We start from the raw sequence: 21,680 nt of genomic DNA on the forward strand, positions 1-21,680 counted from the left end.
CCGGGTGGTTGAAAGTGATACCAAAGCTGATATTTCACCTGCGCCCATTGTGAAAAGTCAATAGCTCACAATCTAATTTTGAGGCTGAACACGTCTCTAAACTCTCAGCTGTACATTCTCCAGATTCCAATGTGAAAGCCATCTATAAACACAGAGGCCAAGGACACATGATAAACAGAGAGAGAGAGAGAGGTATTCCTTGGTTTTCAGGTTGCTACATGAATGACAGGGTGAAGCTCTGCCTGGTGCAAGTGTAAGTGACTTCATGTGCATGTGCATGGATGTGTGTAGTGAACCAGGGGTTGCATTGTGTCAGGTGGGGTGTAAAAGTCAGAGTTGCGAAGGGATTGACTTTTCTTCATCAACAGCGCTCGGAGGCACTGTCACTCAGCGACTATACCTCATCGTTCGGGAACGCAGTCTCACTACAGAATAAACACAGCTCACATCTTCTGCTCTTGCTTTCAGGCTGCAGCCAAGTGGTGCCAGGCGTAAAAAGTGTCAAAAACACCAACCTGAAACTACTTCAAATTTCACATGACATGTTGACAGCTGTAGTAAACGATAATAGATTGATGTCAAGACCTGGAGAAATACTCTGTATGATGATGAAAAATGTGTAGCTTGTAGAAGGTTTTTTTGTGTGTGTTGTCATTGTTAATCAGTACAGTATAGGGAAAACTGAAGGATGATTACCATTAGGAGGAAGGTAGGTAAAGCGCTGGCATTGGCTCCTCTTCCTCTTGCCGTTGCAGACATAGAAGTTGACCTGCACAGGGCTGGATATTCTCTGGTTCTTGTACGGTGGGATCTCCACAACAATAGAACTCTAAAAGATAAATAACAAAGAGAATGATATATCATGCAAATCACAAAAGTCATCAAAAAGTTGTGGGTGAACGATTTTTTTTATTTTTTTTTCTCCAGCATGTCAGTTAACACTCATGTTTATTTTGCAGCCTGTCTGTATTTTGGGTAATGTGTTGCCAGAGGCTGGTCTGAGGCCCGGTGTAAATGAGCTGGTCTGGACTGTGTATACACAGCAGTAGAGCCCATGAGGTTGGTCCAGTGCCTGTGTTTGTCTCTGAGGAAAACCCCAGGGCATTATTTGTTGTCCCTGAACAGAATGAGAGGTAGCCAGCTTATTTGTTTGCACAGCCACGCATCCCTGCAGAGAAGCTTGCCTGTTGCCCCTCAGGCTAGACTTTGGCAAGCCTGGACGGATGTGAGCTTTTGACTGCTTTCTTCCTGACAAAAGAAGTTGTAGAGTATTTGTGTGAGTGTGTGTTTCTAATTCATGGGATAGCTGTCACTCTTGTGAGGACCTAAATAGGCCACCAATTTGGTGCATTGACAGGAAGCAGTTTTTTTTTTTTTTTTTGCTCATCACTCTACAGTATGCAGTGAGATGGGGGTTGGGAGGTGAGAGGCCTGCATCCTCAGCCTGGGTCTGCTCACCAGATGACAACAAAGAAAACATGCAGGTGGCTGATTGAGTGTGTAAAGTGTGTGTGTGTTTGTGTGTGCACATGGCTTTCCCTTTCCATCCAGTGAAAGTAAGCCTGCTCTGGACTGCAATAAAAACAGTCAGGCGGCCGGGTGGAGCAATTTAGGGTAATCTGTAAGAGGAAGGCCAGTGCTCTCTTCACTTCTTCTTGTTTGTTGAATCTACCAATAAAAACACTGCTGTATTAGTCTGTCATCGACCCGGCCTACACACTCCGCCACCCCTGGCGAAGCCTTGAATGCAGAGTATTTTTCCAGCATCTGGGACATAAACCATTGCACATCAGCCAGCCCTACAGGCCAATTATACATGGAGTCCATGTTTATCCTCCTGATGCAACCAAGTCACTTACCGATGTGAAACAACAGTGACAACAAGGAGAAAAACATCCTTTGCAAAACCTTAAAAAAGAATGATGTAGACGGAGGGTAAATAACAAATGATAAACGACATCAGCGAGTCAAAACACACGGTGACACACAAGCAAAAAGGTATTTTGCAGATCCTTTACAGTGCTCACTAAAGGGAGAATTAATGAACCTCAGTGAAATCTTAATTAAGTCCAGAGCTCCATCAGCTTTCTGTGACACGTAGAGCAACATTCACTTCATTCCCTCTCCTGACTATTTTCTTTCACTTGGCTTTATATTAACACAATCTTAATGTGTGACCAGACCTCAGTGAAATGAGCACACCGGCTCATTTTCTCATTACAGCTTTCATGAAAGCAGCAGGTAAAAGCCGAGCTGTAATCCACTCTTGGCTGCATGAGCCCTGCACAGACGAGGTGTTTAAGTCCAATTCAACACACACCAACACTTTGCTGCAAACTAAATGTCTGGCAGTGCTAAGAGCACTGTGTTTAGGTAAAAGTGTGTGTGTGTGTATGTGTATGTGTTTTCGACCGTTGTTTACTTGGTGAGATTTTGTGAAAATTCCATTCAGGATTGCATGGGCTAATCATCATTAAGCAATGATTTAGCAAAGGTTACATCATGACAGGGGACAGATGAGGAGGAGACAGAGAGAGGAAAGGAGAGGGTCTCTTGGGAGGTTGGGACTGAAGACATCAGAAACACTCAGTGAGTCATGTCAGCGCGGTGCACTTACTGATTTGACGGAGTCCTTGTCAACTTTGGCTTCTGTTTCCCACAGGTGATGCCCATCTATTGACAGAGAAATTAAAAACTTATCAGGTCTCATTATGAACAAAATGTCAGAGGTTCTATGTCATTCAGTTTATGAGGTGTGAACATTTCCAAATTAACATGAGTCAGTATTTTGGGAGGGTTAATAACCATTCAATAGCCATTACTGCTTTCAAGTTACTGTTCCCATGACATAGCAGACATATTGCTATTTAAACCCACATCACTGGATGTCTTGCACTCTAATCAGTAACTGGATGTACAGTATTTATTTGCATAAGGGACCAACATAAATCTAAAGACAGTATTTCATCAGACCAAATATATATATATATATATATATATATATATATATATATATACATAGTAGATGAGTCATCAACATCTGTTTTCAAAGAAATTCAAAACTCTAAAATGATTTTTCAAATCACCACAAAATGTCATTTTTGTCATTGCTGGGCCAGATAATGTTAGTAACCATGGATGAAAAACAAATGGCAACAAAACCTGAACATCTACCTTTACTTATGCTTTATGAAGTGTTTTACTATATATAACGTTCAGACTTCAGACTACAAAAAACAGAATTTTGCTGAATGACAAAAGTTGTTTTGTTTGCTTTAGTTGCATGATAAGTTACACAATAAATCAAATAACACAAAGTTGAATAAACTTGGCATTCGGGCACATGAGAAGGAGTACTGGCTGTTTTTGGGATGTTTTTGAAAAAAGCAAATGTGGAGTCAGAGTTCCCTCCAATGAGCCCACGTCAGATGTTCCTGACCCAACAGTCCCTTCATCAATTCGCTTGACCCACAAGCCTGTGGCACCATTTCTGCATCTGAGCTGCTTTATAAATATTAGAGAGAACCAAGCCATAGGTTTGATATGACTGTAATTTGCTATATGAGTCTTGGTTGCCTTGGGTTAATTACCCACTCTCTTATTCAGTGGCAACCACCGTGAGTTATTTACTGTGTTGTTTCTTCTTTGAAATCTGGTTTAGATACGATTCTTCTCTCTTTATTCTATTCTGAACTCTCTCTTGCGGATGACAAAAAGCAGTTGCGTTCGTTCTCTCTTTCTTCTCAACTCCAGCTTGTTGTGGTGAGGAGGGTTCTCTGACTGCCTTGCAATAAAAGAGCAGTGAGCTGCTGCAGCTGTTGGTAGTCTGCAGAAGCTCAGCTCACATTCTTTAGGGTTTCTCTGTGATTTCATGCCACACCTTAGCTCACAGACGCTCTGGGTTCTGCTACAGCAATCAGCATAGACCACTGCCCCTTTCAGAACAGATGAGTCATTAAGGCTGACAGAAATATAAGTGACACAGAGCAGCCTTTGTGTGAGTGGCACACCATGTGAGGCAAGAGCATGGGCAATGTGGCACAGCTACTGTATGCTAACAGTGGTAGGCAGCAGATGTGCCTTCACATCAGTGCAGTCGCTGCTGAACCGCTGTGTTTTCCTTCTGGGACAGAGAGCCATCAGATAAGATAATCAGAGTCAGTTTCCAAAAAAACTGATAACAGAAGCCTCTGGAGCTCTAGGAGATGTAAAACCAGGTTCCCCCCCAAAGTATTATGTTTTCCACATCATGTCGACAGTTAAAGAATAGAGGATCCCAGTCGTGGTTGGCTTATTATTGGGTGACCTGTGGGAGCGGGGGCGGGTGGTCAACTTTATTATTCAGGGAGTGAACTCCAGTAGATATCTCTTTCCAAAATGGCAATATTAAAACCCAGAAAAGGAGAAAACCAGACGGGGAACAGATCAGATAAGGGTTTTCTTTTTGAACTGAGGGAAATAACAGTTACATATGGAGAAATGTGCAATATTCTGACAGAGATGGTTGATTTTTAGATGACACGGGAATAGCAGCAGGGTTTTTCATTTGTAGGACTCCCATGGGGCACAGCAATGATACCAAGCATGTCGTAGGCAATTGAGATGTCCAGATGACTTAGGTAGACATAATGCTGTGACAGATGCAGTGGCAAAGAGTATAGAAGGTCAATTAGAGTGTGCACAGGCAGGGAGAAGGTCAAAGAAAGAGAGTGAGACAAACAAGGATGAGCGTTCCTCATGTTACGTCTGGGGAACCAAGAGGGAATCTTACCCGCCTCCGCACTGGGAGACACTCCAAGAGGGAAACCTTAGACTAAGATGCCAATCCTAGCCTCCACTAGTAAACATGTTTTCAAACTTTTCTTTCACTTTCCTCTCTCTTCCTTCCTCTTGATCATTTCTCTTACCCGTATTACCTTTACAATGTTTCATTCTTCCCCACGTAGCCGTACTCCATCAAACTTTACAAATTTAAAACAGAGTTGGGATGGGGCCACATTTGGTGTACCTTTTTGCGATTCAGAGCGCCGTACGACTGATAACCACACGCCTTTCCGCTCACTCGTTCTTCCCTGCAACATCTGCAAAAAGCTTCTGTTCCCGACAACACCTCCTCCTTCACGCAGCCTCCACCCACGCGCAATGCACACACGTAGATGTAGACACATGCACATGCACACACAATGCCACGGTATCCTCTACCTTTTGTGGTGGCCTTCTACTTGAATGATGAATGAGGAAGACACAAAACAAAAGGTGGCGCGGCCAGGAGCTGTGTCTGGGGATTGATCAGGAAGATCAAGCCACAGAGAGATAAATGGACACATTCAAGCAGACACACAAGTAGAAACACACTCATTCTTAGGCTTGCCCTTGAAGGTAAACCAGCCATCTGTCTGCTGGTCTGCATGACTCACTTGTACAAATGAGATCCACAAAGACTAATACCAACATTCATCAGGCAATTAAAGCAAATATAGGGTGAGGCTTCCAGGAGTCATCCTTTATACAATTCTTGACTCCATTAAACTTTGTATAAAGTAAAAACACGGCAACAGTTTTCTTGACCATGTAATTCTTACACAAACAATCCTTCCATTTGTCAAAATGTTCTTTGACTTCAGTTTCCACAATGATTAAGTCGTTAAGATGTCTGTTTTGATTGGTTCACTATAGAACCATACAAATAAAACAGAATACTTCTTAGTTTTTATATCCATCACATCTTTTTTTTTTTTGAGATTCCTATGAGTTGCTGAGTAATGTCATCTCTGTCCCCACGCTGACCTTGCAGGTTTGACTTTCCTTCCTGACAGCCAGCAAGGATTTTTTCCTTTCATAAAGTGTTGTGTCGTGCACAACAACTTCCAGTGACCAAAGAGAGTTCACTGTAGTATTTCTGAGAATGGAAAATATGATTCACATGTCTAATGGTGAAGGTTGTCCTGTGAAACAACCCAGATGTATTTTGCAGATTTTTCTGTTTTCCAGAAAATAGCTTAAGTTGTATATTTGTCTCCTTCCTGTTTACATATTTGAAGTTTTTGTTATGTTTCAGTGCCTCTGTAGTAATTATACCTTGATTGATATTACTTCAGTAATTTTAAGACATCTTCACAGATAAAAGAACTGCTTTTGAATGAGGAACAAAGCCTAAAGGCCAAAGGGGTTCCCCCATGACTGATTAAGAGGTGCAGCTGCATTCCGCTCTAAAACTCATGACCTCTGCCAATCTAAGGACTGCTGAAATTGGAGAAATGTGGATCTGCTTCAAACTGAAAGGTTCCTGTATAAATCATGACCTGACAGTAAATCTAAGATGGGTTTATAGTCAGGAAGTGAGTTATTATTGGTGTATTACAGGAAAGGCATGAGCTGAGTTGACCTTTGGTTGCAGCCTAAGGAGAATGCCGACCAGTAGAGTCTGGTTTTATCCTTTTATCAAGACTCCAGCTGTGTGGCATTGAGTCTGAAAATGATCTAAAGACCGAGAGGGAGGACTGGAACACCATCCAGACGTTTACAATTGTCCATTATTTATGTTCGAAAGGAAGACATCAAGGATAGATGCTCTGCTTGGTATATGACAGAAGATCAAAGCAAGACCAATACTTTACGAACCATTAAGTGTAATGCATGAGGAGGAGATATAAGTAGTTTATCCCAACTTTCAATAAAGACAAATCAGTTTTCTTGGGTGGCCATTTCTGAAGACCTTTCACTGAAAGGGCAAAAGCAAAAACAGTCTTATCTGAACTACTAAAAAACTGACAATACCGTGTTCAGACAAGTCATGAGAAAGGGTGGAGGCCACAGGACAATCTAGACATCTTTTGTTATGAATACTGATATGATTCAGCTGACTACTTTGATGCATGAATGTGCCCAAAGCAAAGGCATTCCAAGATGCCACAATTGCTTGTTGCCTCACACTTGCAAAAAAAAAAAAAAGTAGCTGGATGTCAATCTTTGGCTCTCTTGCAAATAGGCGTTATCTTTAACAGGACACTCTCAGCTTACTCTTGCATTGTCACATTAAAAGATTCTAAAAACGTGTTCAATCCTTGCTAAGTTTATCAAATTAATCTCTTTAAGAGTGTATTTATGTCTCCCTATCAAATAAAGAATGGCACCTTTCCCTACCCTTGGGTATTGACTCATCTATTCTCAAAAGCAACACCCATAGAATTGGGAATGGCCAACAGGCAGGTTACACCCAAAAGCTATTGAGAACGTCCTAACATACTGCTATCATACATTGTCATTCATTAAGCTCATTATACCATCCTAATAGACAATATATTCAACTAGTCAAATCTCTTCCCTGGTGTAGTGATGAAAGTTGACCTCATACTGCCTTAGTTCCAAAATGTTGATCCAAGATTATGCAGGAAGACAAAGGCAGTCTAGACACAACGCTAGAGGTACAATACATCAACCAATTCATCTGTTGTTTAGACTTGCCCAAGGTAGAGGTGTTCAACCAAATATAAACAGTCTGTGAATGAACTCCGATCGCAGTCTGGGGTGCTGGCTTTTCTTGAATCCAAATATTTCAGCCTGTTGCTGAGGATATTTTGCATGACTAGAGTAGTAGCCTCAGGGTTTTGTTTCTTAGTTTTACAGATTATACTCGAGCTCAGAATTCTCTTAGTCTTGGCTGTAAGCTCAACTAGCCTAAAGAAAAGAAAAAGACCAGACTTTTTCCTGCTGCAGCCCAGGCTGTGTGGTGCTGCCGAGGTCCAGGCAACGCTCCAATCCCACCAGATGTAAAAACTATCCAGCTCACCAGGGAATTCCCTTACCTCCCCCCTTGAGTCAGAGTAAAGGCTTTCCCCAGCCATCTCTCTCTATCTCTCTCTCTCTCTCTCTCTCTCTCACTCGCTCTGTCTCTCTCTCTCTGTTTGTCTGTTTGTCTCTCTCTCTATTTTCCCTGCCTGTAGCCCTAATTCCATCCATGGAAAGCGGGGCAAGCCAGAACACACTGCAATAGGTGCGCCAGGTATGTCTTCCTGCTCCTGCGCCAAAAGAGTGGTTTGGGCAAACCTAATCATTGACACAACCTTCACACAAAATGGAATAACAGTCAAATTGGACCAAGAACAACAGTGCAAACGATGATGGAAAGTTTCATCTATGCAATCACTGTGGCAATGTGATGTGCATTCCACCCTCCCAAGAACACATACAAAAATAAAAAAATAAAAATTTGGATTTTAAGTTCCACCTATCATTATCTGAATACAGTCTGGTTAATTCAATCTCTGTTTTGCAAGTTCTGGAATAAAGCTAAAAAAAAATAGATTGGTTATGCTGACTCATTCATTGAATGATTAATGCAAGCCATTTATAAGTCACATGAATACAACATTTTACCAGCACCTGTGGAAATTGACCCTACACTTGACATTTCTCCACTTAACCCATTGCAATCGAGGCAGGCATGACACAATCACTTCTATGATTGGATGTCAGTATTTCAGGTCACAGGCAGAATTTCTAAGGAAGTTTAGTCTTTTGTTCCTCCCTTCATCCTCTTCTCTCTTCCTTCCCTCTAAAGGTTCTTATCTATTCCGTTTCACCCCTCTACAGGGAATCCCTTGTGTATCACTCACAGAAAACACTTCCTACTGAACAACGCAAACAGGCCCGCAGGCTAGCAGCGATTGTGTGAACACACACACACACGTACACAACAGCAAAACACACATGCACACGCAAGAAGATGCACCTAGTTTGCATCAGTTATCCTGTGGGTGATGAATTGAAGCATTAGGGATGGACATGGAATTTGAAAAGGAGTAATTATTTTTTTCAAGGTGCATTAAGATCTCCCGGAGTGGCAACAGCAATGAGCTCTGCTGAGGACATCTCAGGGGGGGACTGAGAGACAATCAAAACAAGTCAGAGAGAGATTCAAGCGGCAACAAAAACCAACAGAAGCAAACTACAATATGTTGAAATAATACTTTCATGCTGGTTTTAAAAGCTTTCCCATCATTCCAGTAACCCTCAAGTTTACTCTCAGCCCTTCAAAGACGTACTTTTGTGTAGATTATCAGAAGTATTACTGCAACATTCTAATGTATGTTTGCAACAGTCAAATACAAGCTTTATCTTTGTCAATTCATTTAAAAAGTTGGACTGGGACCTTCAATAAAAAAAGGTCCTTTCCTCTTTACGAGTTTGTGGATTTTCTGGAAGGTGTTTATTGAAGTCGATATTGAATAGTGTGCCACCATTCTGACCTTTAATGCCAGCAACCATAATGGCTGTCACCACTGTGGCGAAAGCAGTGATTGGTGCTGTGCTTGTACAGAGAGCTCAGCCGTGTGTGTGTGTGTGTGTGTGTGTGTGTGTGTGTGTGTGTGTGTGTGTGTGTGTGTGTGTGTGTGTGTGTGTGTGTGTGTGTGTGTGTGTGTGTGTGTGTGTGTGTGTGTGTGTGTGTGTGTGTGTGTGTGTGTGTGTGTGTGTGTGTGTGTGTGTGTGTGTGTGTGTGTGTGTGTGTGTGTGTGTGTGTGTGTGTGTGTGTGTGTGTGTGTGTGTGTGTGTGTGTGTGTGTGTGTGTGTCTTTCAGTGTGAAAGTATCTGTGAGTTGTAATTATTGTGCTGCAAGGATCTGTATTTCATGGGTGACTCTCGTCATGAACTTTTCCAAGGGAAAATAAAACCAAGGTTGAAAGGATAAATCTGTAATATAATTATAATTTTATTGGGTTCTTTTTTTTTTTTCCTCATGCCAGTTCTGTCCGTCTAAATCAATAATCAGAGAAATGACCGAGAACCTTCATGAAACAGCGGGATTCTCTGATGAAAATGCCAAAAGACAATATTTTGCAGTATATTTGAACATAAGTACTTTTCCACGCTCATACTAGCTCATACATAGCTGCCATTAGTGAGTGATATATGTGTTCCTGTGTGTGCATGTGTGTAGAGTGTGTGGCTCCGTCGGTAATGGGCTTTTTGACTTAGGAGACCCTGGAAGTGGTGGGTCATTAACGTTTACATAAAAGCAGACTAAGTAGTAGACAGACAACCACTCTTTCGTTCTGGACACCACATAGACGGAAAACAAGCCACTGAAATGTCGATGGCACGCACGATTGTGGGGATCCCGCTAGCAATGGGCTGCACATCGGCTAATGTCTTTAACGGGTAACGAGGAGAGAGGTAAAAAAAAAAAGAGAGGAGGATGAGGAGGTGAAAACAGAGAAGCCAAGGTAGACAGAGAGGAAGAGAGAGAGAGGGGAGGGGGGGGGGTTAAAAAGGGAACTACTCAGAGGGGGGTCATAAGGCTCAAATAACAGAGGGTGGTGAGGTGTGTATGAATGGGCTTTCCTCTCCAGGGGGATCCCCCTCCATGACTAAGTAAAGCCAGGGGGGAGGGAGACCCCATATTATCAAGTTCATCCGTCTCTCCTAACCCCCTCTTTGCCTTTCAAGTAACCTCTACGTTTCTTCAGAGTACACTTCCAGTATATAAAAATTGATCTGTTTATTCATGTAAATGAAGTTATCGAGGGATAATCTATGACTTTAATATTGAATCTGGGGTTAATTTACCAAACCTTTCACCAACAAAGATAATACTTTACTAATTAATCATTGGGTCTTATCAGAGCTGGGAACTATCCTTCCCTGCCTTCTCACACATTCCACCTTCTGTACTTGTTACTCATAATTACCATATTCAGCGATGTTGCCTTTCAACATCCTCTAAAGCTACTGTATCACTGTGCCTGACTTTTTCTTTGATTTGGTGTATTCAATAAAGGAAATAACCATCCCTCTTGCAAATGTGATTAGAAGCTTTTTTTTTGCATTTCTCTCCTACACAGAGAGGAAAGGCATGACAGAAAATTTGTCCTAAAAAAATAAGTAATGGTCTTCTTCACTATGAGTCAGTGACATTCAGCCATGGTGACTGTCTGCAAGAACGGGTTGGAGAGGAGGCAACAGCAGTGAAAGTACCAGGCAGGGTTAAATGTCAAAAGCACTGGAGGATTCACGGGAAAGAGACAGCGAGCGAGAAAGAGACATTGCAAGTTGTGATTCATTCCTTAACTTGTGGCGAGCACCGGTGAACAGGCAATGGAAACTTTAGCAAATGTAAATACGCTTTGGTTAAAAATATAGTGGCTTAATGCACACCACATGTGGCTCTCTGGCAGGGCTCGCTCTATTTTGACGGGAGGAGAGGCTGAGGAGAGGACAAAGGCAGAGAGGGAGAAAGAGACATTTGAAAGAGACGCATACCAGGGGAAAGTAAGAGAAGGTAAATGTGGTGTGCTGACGACAGCTTACCCTGGGCCTTCTCCACAAACACCACCTTGGAGTCAGGTTGGAAGTTGAGGCCACTGAGAAGCATCATTTTGCCTCCTGTAGCAGGGTAGCTATCCACACTTTGCTTCTCCACTAAGGGAAGCTCCTGAGCTGAACGCTGGGCTGTTTGAGGGAAACACACACACACACACATATTCATTAAGTGAGCTTACTGTCCACTCTAAGAAGCATAAGGCCAACACAGAGCCAGTAAAACAGCAGTTCTTGGTTAGTAAAACAGACTCATCAACTTTATATTGATGATTACACGACCCCTTACTTTGAGCTTTTGAGCCAACAGCTGCATGAATGACGTTAAACAAAAGGCCGATGAGTGAATAAAATCTTATTCTTAAGCTCAAAACCTCTTTAATTCAACTATTCAGCCTGAAGCAAACTACACTTCTCTGCTTTGTGTACATATGGCTAGCTAGTATTCTTTAGCTAATAAGATTGATGAGGAGATTTACAGCCGGGCACGCAGTTAAAGGTATTTATTATCAGTTCTATAATCACACTTCTTTACTTTGTTTTTCAGCTTACAATAAGCACAAAGCAAATACTTACCGTAGTTTACTAGATAAACCTTTGAAGTAATGATGGATCAAACTGGATTAACATCCACTTCGGATTGTAAACTACAATGCCAGCTCCGTCCCACCATCTGACTTTAATTGGCTTCCCGGGTTGCAAATAACATCACATTCATACACAAATGGATAACAAAGAAACAGAAGTTTCCTTCAATGTGTTCATTCAACCGTGCCAAAAACTGGGGCGAGCAGCTGACCTTTGTGGAACCTGTGCTAATGGGAAGTCTTACCACAATAACGTGTGCATTCAGTCACAAAAATACCAGTCGAGATAGATAGCATATGGCTCTGGCACCATGTACAATGCATCTATTGCTTTGGCTAGTAACTTTGATCATATAAAGCTTACAGGGTGCAGAGGTATTGAATGTGGTCCAGCGTGTTATAACATAGTTGCTCAGTTTATTGGATTACAAAATTAGACTCCACCTTTTGCTTAAGAGAGAAAACCAATGCAACTTACAGCATTCAATGGGGTTAGAAGAAGCCTGCAGAGACACTGTCCTGCCATTGGGTTGGTTGATGTGAACCCGGAACACCAATCTCACGCGGGTGTTTTTACGTCCAATGTCGGTTTCCCCTTTACGGAGCTCAATGTCTGAGTTCCGCAGCTTCAGGATCCCAGCACAATCAATTCTGGAAAACACAGGAAATTAAAAACATCAATATGTATTACACATGTGATGTTTTATATCTAAGATAGTGGTGATATGATGCTGTGTTGCAGAAGTGGTCAGAAGAAGGGTTGCTGCACATAAAGACCAGCAGCAAAGACCTTACTGGTGTTACAGATCATGCATTGGAAGTTCACTGGGGCATGAGTTTGTCATATTAATGCAGCATGTCATCAAAGACAGAGTTGAACAGCACTGACTTCAAATGACAGTGTTAAAAGGTCATGGTGGTCTAAGACCAGAACAGAACAGTTCTCTGGTGGATTCATCTGGACTGAGCACATCAGCGGCAGTCTGTATACACAAGGTTAATTTATTGCTATCTGAGAGCAACAAACCCTGTCCAGTCACACCATTGAAGCCTAACATTTCACGCATTTAAGGTTTCGAAAACTCTGTTAATCATTGCCACATGTCACAGTAGAACCTTAACTGAGCTGTCTGTTTGTATTTCAATTTTCAGATGTGGCCTTTGATTGAGAAAAAAAAAGTGTGGCTATGAAAGTGAAGGAATGGAAATGTGATATGGTTTGGCATTTCAATTATTTTACATGGGAACTTTTTGGGAACTTTTCCTGGAACATGGTAAATGTCAGATTTTACAGCGAGCCATTTCTCCACGTCTATAATTTGGACAACTTAAATAAACAAGGAAACTAATATGTAAGGCTGACTATTCACTTCTTATCAGCCTGGCATGAAGTCTGCTGTATGTGTAAGGTTTTAGAACAAACACAAGATGATAGACATTATGAACAAGTTGTAGTCAGTTTGTGTGGCCTATATAACCTGAGATGCCAGTTAAATCTCTAGAAAGAATATTTAGAATAGATATAATGGATTTTTCCCACTGGTGTCGCAATGTAATACATACTCTAAATGTTAACCAATAAAACCCCTCTACATCACTGAAGTATTAAGTAGTAGCCTCTAAAGCCTTTCATTAGTGATAAGGTAGAAGGTATTATAAAAACATGTTATCTTTCATAATATAAATGACTACTTTGTGTTTATGAGATGAAACTTCCTCAATAATAATAATATAAAGACAGATTTAAGCTGTCCAGAAATGTTTTCATCCAACACAGTGATTGATGGCAGAGATACGGATTATCAAAACAACTGTTTAACGTCTTTGTGGAAAATTGCAGTAAAAGGCTTTTCTTTGAATTTGACCTTTCAGATAGTCTGCAGAGAAAGACAATGTTTTCTCCACTCTCTCTCTGAAGCACGTGGGCTGAGAAGGAAAAAAAGGCAGCAAACACTTCCTCCTCGATATTTCGTTATAAGATCAGATTCACCTTAGGGGACTCTTAAATCCAGTTAATGGAGGGTCGCCCTTAAATATGATACAATACATGGGATATTGTGGTATTTTTGAAAATAATATCACAAGACTGTATGAATGTTTAAAACATCAATTTCTGACAAAAGAAGGCCACTGCCACGAGTCAGGAATCCCCTACATCCTATGAACTCAAACAATGAACAGGAATAGATATGTTTAAATAAATATATGTTTTTTTAAAGACAAGACAAAGAATAATTAACTCATGGTGCAGTAAAAGGTAACATCCTTATGTAAGCAGATGCCTTGTCTGAAAGGAGCCCGACAACCTGCTGCTGAGCACAGCCCCTTGGATTGCTAATGGTTATTTTTCAAAAGTAATTTTATTTAATTTTTCTATTTTGAATTCATGTTTTTCTTAATATATTCCCAGTGGATAAATAATGTTTTCTAACTTTTTTTTACTAACCTCTATTTAAAGTGTTATCCAACTCGTTTTGTGGTAAACGTGTAGAAAAAGGAGCAAAGGAAGCAGGAGTCAGCTACAGAGTTAGCTTCTATTATTGATGGCGAAAGCTAACATAAAGAACACATGAACGCTCATCATACTTAGACTCAAAGCAGTTTTCCTTTCACCCTTTTTTTGCTAACAGACTGATCCTCAACGTAAATATTTTGTCAAAGTGCAGTAAAAAAATGCTCTCAGTGTGACTTGTATTTATTGCTGAATTGGATTTTGCTGCTTACGTTTCAGGTTGCTCGTTTTTGGCATGCTGGCTCACTTGCACATTATCAAGGCTTACTGGGATAATTGCACTGAAAACCAACCTCGTTATAATTATTAGTAACACCTGTGCTCTTCCTACTTCAACATACTAAAACGTCTGCTGTGCAAAAAGAGCTCTGTATCTTAGTTAGGCAAATGAATACATTGGAGACACCAAAGCCCACTTTTGGATATTTTGTGATTTTTTTTCATTCAATTGTATTTTTCTAATAATATAATCAGTGGAGTCAAAGTTATTTCTCGAGCAGACCGACAGTGTTTTTCATTGCATACAACAACTACACGCATTATTGAGCATCCTGAAATTCTGATCCTTATTGGAGCGCAGTTAGTTTTCTTTCAACAGTCCTGCTGGCTTAGCAATAGTTATCTAATACACTCTGGCAAATATTTGCTCAGTCTAATGTAATGGGAATTATTGGACATGTAGATTATATTTGTGCAAACATATTTTTTACTCCAATAGGGACTGCTGATTAAACTTTGCAATCATAAGCTAAGTGTCAATCCTTACCTGCACTCATTGGTCAGAATCAAGTCAACCATGAAGTCAACTCTCAGTATTCATTTCAATTCCTCAAAAATCATGCATCTCAAGGGGAGCAAGTATATATTTCATTTTTGAAGACCTAATTCGAAGTGTGTGCTGTACAGTACCTATCATCAAGCATTCTGTTTGTATAGAGCTAAGGCAGAGAACAAGGTGCAGACAGACAGAAAAGTGTTGTTTTTTTTTTGGTGAGTGGTTTTGAAGTAGAGGTCAATTGATAAATTGTGGAAAGGGAAAGATGGATAGGTGACTTGTGAAGTTCTGCAAGCACTCACATGGCTCTCATGTTGTTTTCGGGCAGCAGAGGGATCTCCAGAACTTTGGTGTTAGATTGCATGGCTTCATGGCTGGCAGTGGAGACAGTTTTACCAGTGATGCGGTGGACCTGGTAGAAGGCATGTGGTCGCAGGAGGCGGTCGTCTGCGGTCCCTATGAACAGCTGCAGGGTGAGCGGCTCGCTTTCCATGTAGCCATAAAGCTGGCGGGAGAACAAAGGGACCCAGGTGAGAGGCAACATCGGGTTTTAAGACTCCCCCCTTTCAGGCAACCCCTCATTTAGGAAACAAAGACTGAATGCACATCAGCTACTAATAATTAAAGCGGCCTTTAATGATAGCTTTGACATGGTGCAAGGGCTGTGAAGATTATTTGAGTTAGAGACATAGGTGATGGCTTAAAATATTATGTTTCTTCTACTGTTGGGGTAGGGATCATTCCTGCACAGAGACATAGATGATGTGGAGACAGCTCCAATTCAATTAATTGTTCATCAATTATTAAAACAGAGCAATCATTTTGGCTCTGGCTCAAAATTGAATGCTTTGATGAAAGACCAAAAAAGTCACCGATTTTGCTAACGCGAATTTCCCAGTTACTGGTATTGGTATATGATGGAACGATGAGATTCCGACAAACTTTTGGGATTGGAGAAGTAAATTATCAGTACATAGAGCAGAGACATCATTGGCATTCACAACAACCTACCTAGACACAATGTCCACATTCTGTACAATAAAGAAGTTATCAAAATCAGCCAACATTACACCTGAATGTAATAATTAAAGAAAAAAAAAGTCATGGAACTTGGCATGCAGATGGAATCCCAACCTTTACCTTTGGGTCGTTATGAACATGCATTATGATTTCCATTAAAGCTCAGAGACTGTGTCCCACTGTGATGAAAGAGACTCCTGTATCAGAACCACCACTTCAAACAACTACCACTTCCTCTAGAAGACCTCCATTAGCAGCTACTGCTCAAGTAATAAAAAGATCAAATATTTTCAAAACAGAGGAAAAACTCCATAGCCGTGCATAGTTTGAAAAGTACTGTTGACTTTTTGGTCAAAGACTCTTCAATTATAAACTGAAACTGCCAATTTGCACTTGGCAGCGCTGTATCAATTACTGAAAGTGTCTAAAGTAATGGTATTTGGGAATATAGCTAAGTGTGTAATGGTTCAAAAATGTGAAAACAGGCTGGTATGAAATTTCCAAATTATGGTGAAGAACAACAAATACTTTGTGTGTGATTTCTGACCAGAATAATTTGCCAACCATATGTGGATTTCTGGTGAAAGGGAGTCTTCCACTTTAGACCTCCCAGAATATGCCTGTGTTTTTGCAATGGTCAATAGAAATCCTTAAAGTTCAAAGACTGTCAGAAAACTGTAAAATATATCTGGTTCTAACCGAGAGAGGACTCCTTTTCATCATGAGGACCTCTGTCGATCCACCTAGGTAGCTACTTGACCACATATGTCATTACTGAGTGATCACTTACTCAAGACCAGGCCTCAACAATCCTTGGCCATCTGAAAAATCCCACAAATTGGTCAATTACCCAAACGCATATCCGTGCATCACTTAAAACCAATTTCTTTAAGCTCCATAAAAAACAATGATCTTGTCAAATGGAATAAAATCCTGTTGTTTATCCAACAGGCTGAGTCATATAACAAAATGCAGACCACATGTAACCTATGACATAATCTGATAAATGGGTTTATAATTACCTTAGTGAGTGCGGTCAGAGATGTGGGTGTGAGGAAGACAAAGGATAGTGGACGACCAGAGATACGTCATTAATAAACCCTGGAAATTAGTGCTGCAGTGTCATGGACACCTAAAGTCTTTGGTTTGTGAACTGGTCTGGTAACAGTATTTATAGTTGCCTGGCCAAATCATAACCATAAAGATGAAATGCTTTTGGTCTGGACTTGATGACAGGTCTTTTGGAAATGGGACAGGACAGAGGATATATTATTTCTCTTCCCTGTTTAAACAATTCACTGTCTTAATTATGTGGATTAAAAATAGATTCTGTCTAAAGTAGGGCATATCGCCATATGTCTCAATAATGTCTGTTCTTTGATTCAGATATCAAACAGATACCAAAGGAGTGGTAAAGCTCACTGTCATTCATTGCCAGTTCCAATTGTCCTATTTTTCTTTTCAGCTCCATATAGTGTCTCTAGCAGCTGTCTTGACCTGTGAGCTAGTCACACATGCTAGTCATCAGTGAGTTAGGCCGAGGTCAGAAGCTTCTTGAAGTCTTGGCGTCCCAAGGGACCACTTCATCTATCCGGTGATCTCACCAACAGACCCCGCTCTGCTTGTTATATTTTACTTATGGTGTCACCAGAGGTAATTATCCATAGCCACACATGCTACCAGTTACTTATGTTATTGACTCGTGAGAGCACTATGGCGGAGCATGAGGTACAAATCTGAAACACCGGAGCGTTAAATTGCATGACGTCCCCTCATGATTTAATAAAAGACAGGCAGCCACACTACAAAGATGTGTCGTCTGTCACTTTTGCCTCAGAAGACTTCTATGGATTTCTCGCGACCTCCAAGCATTACCTCAGCAGACACGTGGCTATAAGGAGGCCCACTAGAGAGGCAGGAGGGAGAAGTAGTCTTTATCCCTTCACTCATCTTGTGGTTGCATACACTGACGGTGGCATCCCCTCTCAAAGCAGCAGTGACCTCATAGAGGACAGGAAGTGATTAATGAGGTCAGGTAGTCCTCTTGGTGACGCTGGTCTTCCAAGAAGCTAAGGATAGCGGTCCAGTCTCCCCTGGGCGACCCCCCCCCCCCCCCCCCCCCACGATTTCTTTACCATATGTGCTCCCTGACCCTCTCCCTTAGCTTCTGCTTAACTCTTACGATGCTCACTTAAACATGTGCCATAAGCAGAGTGCTAAACTCACTCATTTTATTCTCAAAGCGCAAAACATGAGGCAAAAAGTCGAGATAGTGTTGTAAAAGTGTGGGCGGCAACGCAGACTTCACACACACACCTGTGACCTCAGCTATGTGTTTGTCTAATACTGCGTCACTGAACCAGGCAGCAGCTAATTTTGACCAGATGAATTTTCCTAGCTGTAACTGCAGCTGTATCTGGCACACGTACTGTATATTTATTTTGAGCTAATCTAAACCAAGTTTGATCCAGGCTTGATTTGCAGCTGTTTGAGGGTGCCAACTTCTGCCACTGTGTCAGCCAGATCCATTTACACCTCCTACCACAAGCCACTGTTGCAGAGGCCCTTTTTGATAGTTTAGGCGCAAGTAAAACATTGTGGATATGGCAGCTGATGCATTAATTGTGTAATTGTAAGCAGCTGTATTGTCTAGGTCAGTTCTGATGGTGTGGAGCGATATTTGTGAAAGGGAGAAAAGAGGGTCCAACCCACCCACTTTCCACAATTCATTTCCCAGTGCCTTTGGACCAAGGCAAAAATTTCATCTTTATTTAAAATGTTAGCCCTTGCAAAATGTTCTTTTCTTCACTCAACAAAAGTCCCTTGTTCCACTGTATTTAAACTTAAAGGTTTTCTTCTTATTACACATTTTTGCCCATTTTATTTTGTAATAGCGACATTTTAATGCTGCCTGTACCTGGCTTGATTAGTCATAATAAACTATTTGAACATGCAATGTTTAAAAGTAATTTGCTGGTAAATGAGATTAGTTTGGCCTGGCAAGAAATTGATGTGAATACACTTCACACGCCTGCAGTGTGCTGCCTGCTATCGCTCTGCAGTGATTTCCTTAGTGCCTGGAGAAATGTCATGACTCTTCAAGGTCCACGTGGCACTAAGAATTACGAAATAGGAGAGGGAGAAGACGACTGGAGGCGGTGGAGAAGATGGGGGTACGAAGAAGGGGAGGAGAGATTGAACAGCCGATTGAGGCTTTTTCTCATTATCACGCTCCCCTCTCTTTGTCAAGTGCTGACAGTCACACAGCCAGCCTCTGCTTTACCCAATTAAATGTACATTCGTCCAAGTTGTCTCTCCATCCAGACTTTATTCAAGCACCCTCCTGCCCCACTGATGTCTGAAGTGACGCATATTGAATGCATACAGCAAATACTTTAACTTACTGCATTTCCATAGCTACATAATCTTCCCATTTATAAGCAACCAAACAGCTCAAGTTTTTTTTTCTTTTTTTTTGGAACTGTCTGCTTGACTGTTATGTAATTGAGGGCATCGTTTCAAGCACAAGCCCTAGTCTAGACCAATGACGGTCCAAATTCCATACTGAAGGAATGACTTTGTTACCAGCACAGCCTGCCATAAGAAATATCATCAAAAAATATGGAGAATTTGAGTTAGATGGGGCACGGATGACTGCTGAAACCCCCCTCTATCATCACTACCCATTAGTTTCTTTTTCAGAAGTATGTAGGCCGTCTGGTCATTGCCTCAAACCAGCGACAATTACACAAATCTTACGCCATGTTTTCCACTTGCTATTAACTAGTAATTAGTGGTAGCCCAATACTATTGGAGGGGAAACCCCATAGATTGAGTAAAACCACTGTTTAACAGTTAAAAAAAAAACCCTTCAGGCAAATATACGTAGCCCTGACTAATATCTAACAGCACTACAGGGTATGCCAAGCCGTTTGGGTATCAAACAAGAGGTGGCAGTAGGCTTAATGACCAATAGCTACAGTTTAGGGTGCCGTTGATCAGTGGGTTTCTTTTAAGATATTACACAGCCAGCAAGCACTGGATCCCAAGGTGAAACAGCACATGCAAAGAAATGAGCACATGTTGGCCAAGGTCTTTCATGTCGCTGTGGCGGAAACATACTGCAAATTTGATGACCATTACATGCAAGTGCAGAGGAAGGGAGATGGGTATTAAGTCACGCACACGTTAATAGCGATGATGGCCACATCCTGCTGAAATTACACCATGTCTGTTGCTGCTTTAGACTTAATGAGAGACTGAAGGAGAGTGTGCATGCATGAGGGGGAAGGCCCTATAGGCCAGTCATTATCCTTTACAAACTAGCCATATGCAGGACTGCACTGTGTGCCGTGCGATAAGTTTAATACTACACAGGTGTTGCTGTCTGCTGTTACTGAGGGCCGAGTGGATGTCTTTGTGTTTCCTGACTGACGCTGAACCTGAAAGCCTTTACGCCATCTACAACAAATCCCAGACTTTTGATCAGATCCAGGTCGTGTCCTCCATCACTTTATTCACCATTAAAAAATAATTCATATTTTCCTATAATCCTAACATATACCCTTTTCCCTCAGTGCTCCCTGGAAAAAAATAAAAAATAAAAAATAACATCGATCAATGCCGTGGGGGTGTTATGAGTGAAGGTAGACCTCATTTTTTTATTTCTTTTTCTGGGCTTCAAAAACCATCCTGTAGGATTTGGCATACCTGTGGTAAGACAGGGGGAAAGTCTGGAACAGTGTGAGAGGAGCCGATAAGGTACCCCTAGATCTTTTTAATGATGCTGTGGTCTTGTGCAGTAAATAAAGTGGAAAGCAGTTGTGGTGGTCACAATGACGACCATTCTGTGGAGGTTAACAGGCTGCTGGTGCAGAGGAGGGGAAGGGAAGGACAGAGTGCAAGTCCAGAATAAATGACTGAGATTTGGAACTTGAAGCCCGCAGAGCTGGTGCGAGCAACAGAGGGGTAATGAGTCGAGGTAACCCATAATCTTGGGGTTTCATCAGTGTGCGGCTGGGGTTTAGACACTCCACTACTCCACCGAACTCTGCCACAGTCTCTCCATCCTGTGTGGTGAAGAGGACTGAATGAGGTGTGGTTGATCGGCTGCAGATGATGTCAGACCTTATAGATCCTCAACTTTTCAGTGTGTTTGTCAAGAAAACACATCTGCTTGTTATTGAATAACAAGACGGGAACAGTTCATGAGCAGTTGAGCACCCTGGTTTGACGTTCACTCTCTCCTGGGAACATTGTGAGCTCCAAACAGTGTATCGCTTCATGTTTTTCATCTGGTTGTTTATTCATGCAGAGTCACTTTCCAACACACGTGTCACGATCATTCATAGTGCCTCTGTCTGATCATCCATGAGCTAAAAAAAACCCAGTAGTGGATGACTTAGCTTTAAATGAGGGAGGCCTGCTGGTGAGGGTTTGGGAGATTGTTGAAGGATGACTGGTTCATGAG

General features: G+C 41.5%; 1 protein-coding gene across 1 annotated transcript in view; it reads right to left on the minus strand.

The window, feature by feature from the left end:
- LOC306824689 (nuclear factor of activated T-cells, cytoplasmic 1-like) overlaps positions 1-21,680 on the minus strand; it is a 57,074-nt gene that overhangs the window by 26,486 nt on the left and 8,908 nt on the right. The window contains exons 4-8 of the mRNA XM_079344925.1: positions 15,493-15,695; positions 12,382-12,554; positions 11,308-11,448; positions 2,618-2,673; positions 697-829 (exon numbers count right to left, since the gene is read on the minus strand). Coding sequence (XP_079201051.1) covers positions 697-829; positions 2,618-2,673; positions 11,308-11,448; positions 12,382-12,554; positions 15,493-15,695 — 706 coding nt within the window. The remainder of the gene's footprint in view (positions 1-696; positions 830-2,617; positions 2,674-11,307; positions 11,449-12,381; positions 12,555-15,492; positions 15,696-21,680) is intronic.

The sequence above is a fragment of the Symphodus melops genome, assembly GCF_947650265.1.
Source record: "Symphodus melops genome assembly, chromosome: 5".
NCBI classification, from domain to species: domain Eukaryota; kingdom Metazoa; phylum Chordata; class Actinopteri; order Labriformes; family Labridae; genus Symphodus; species Symphodus melops.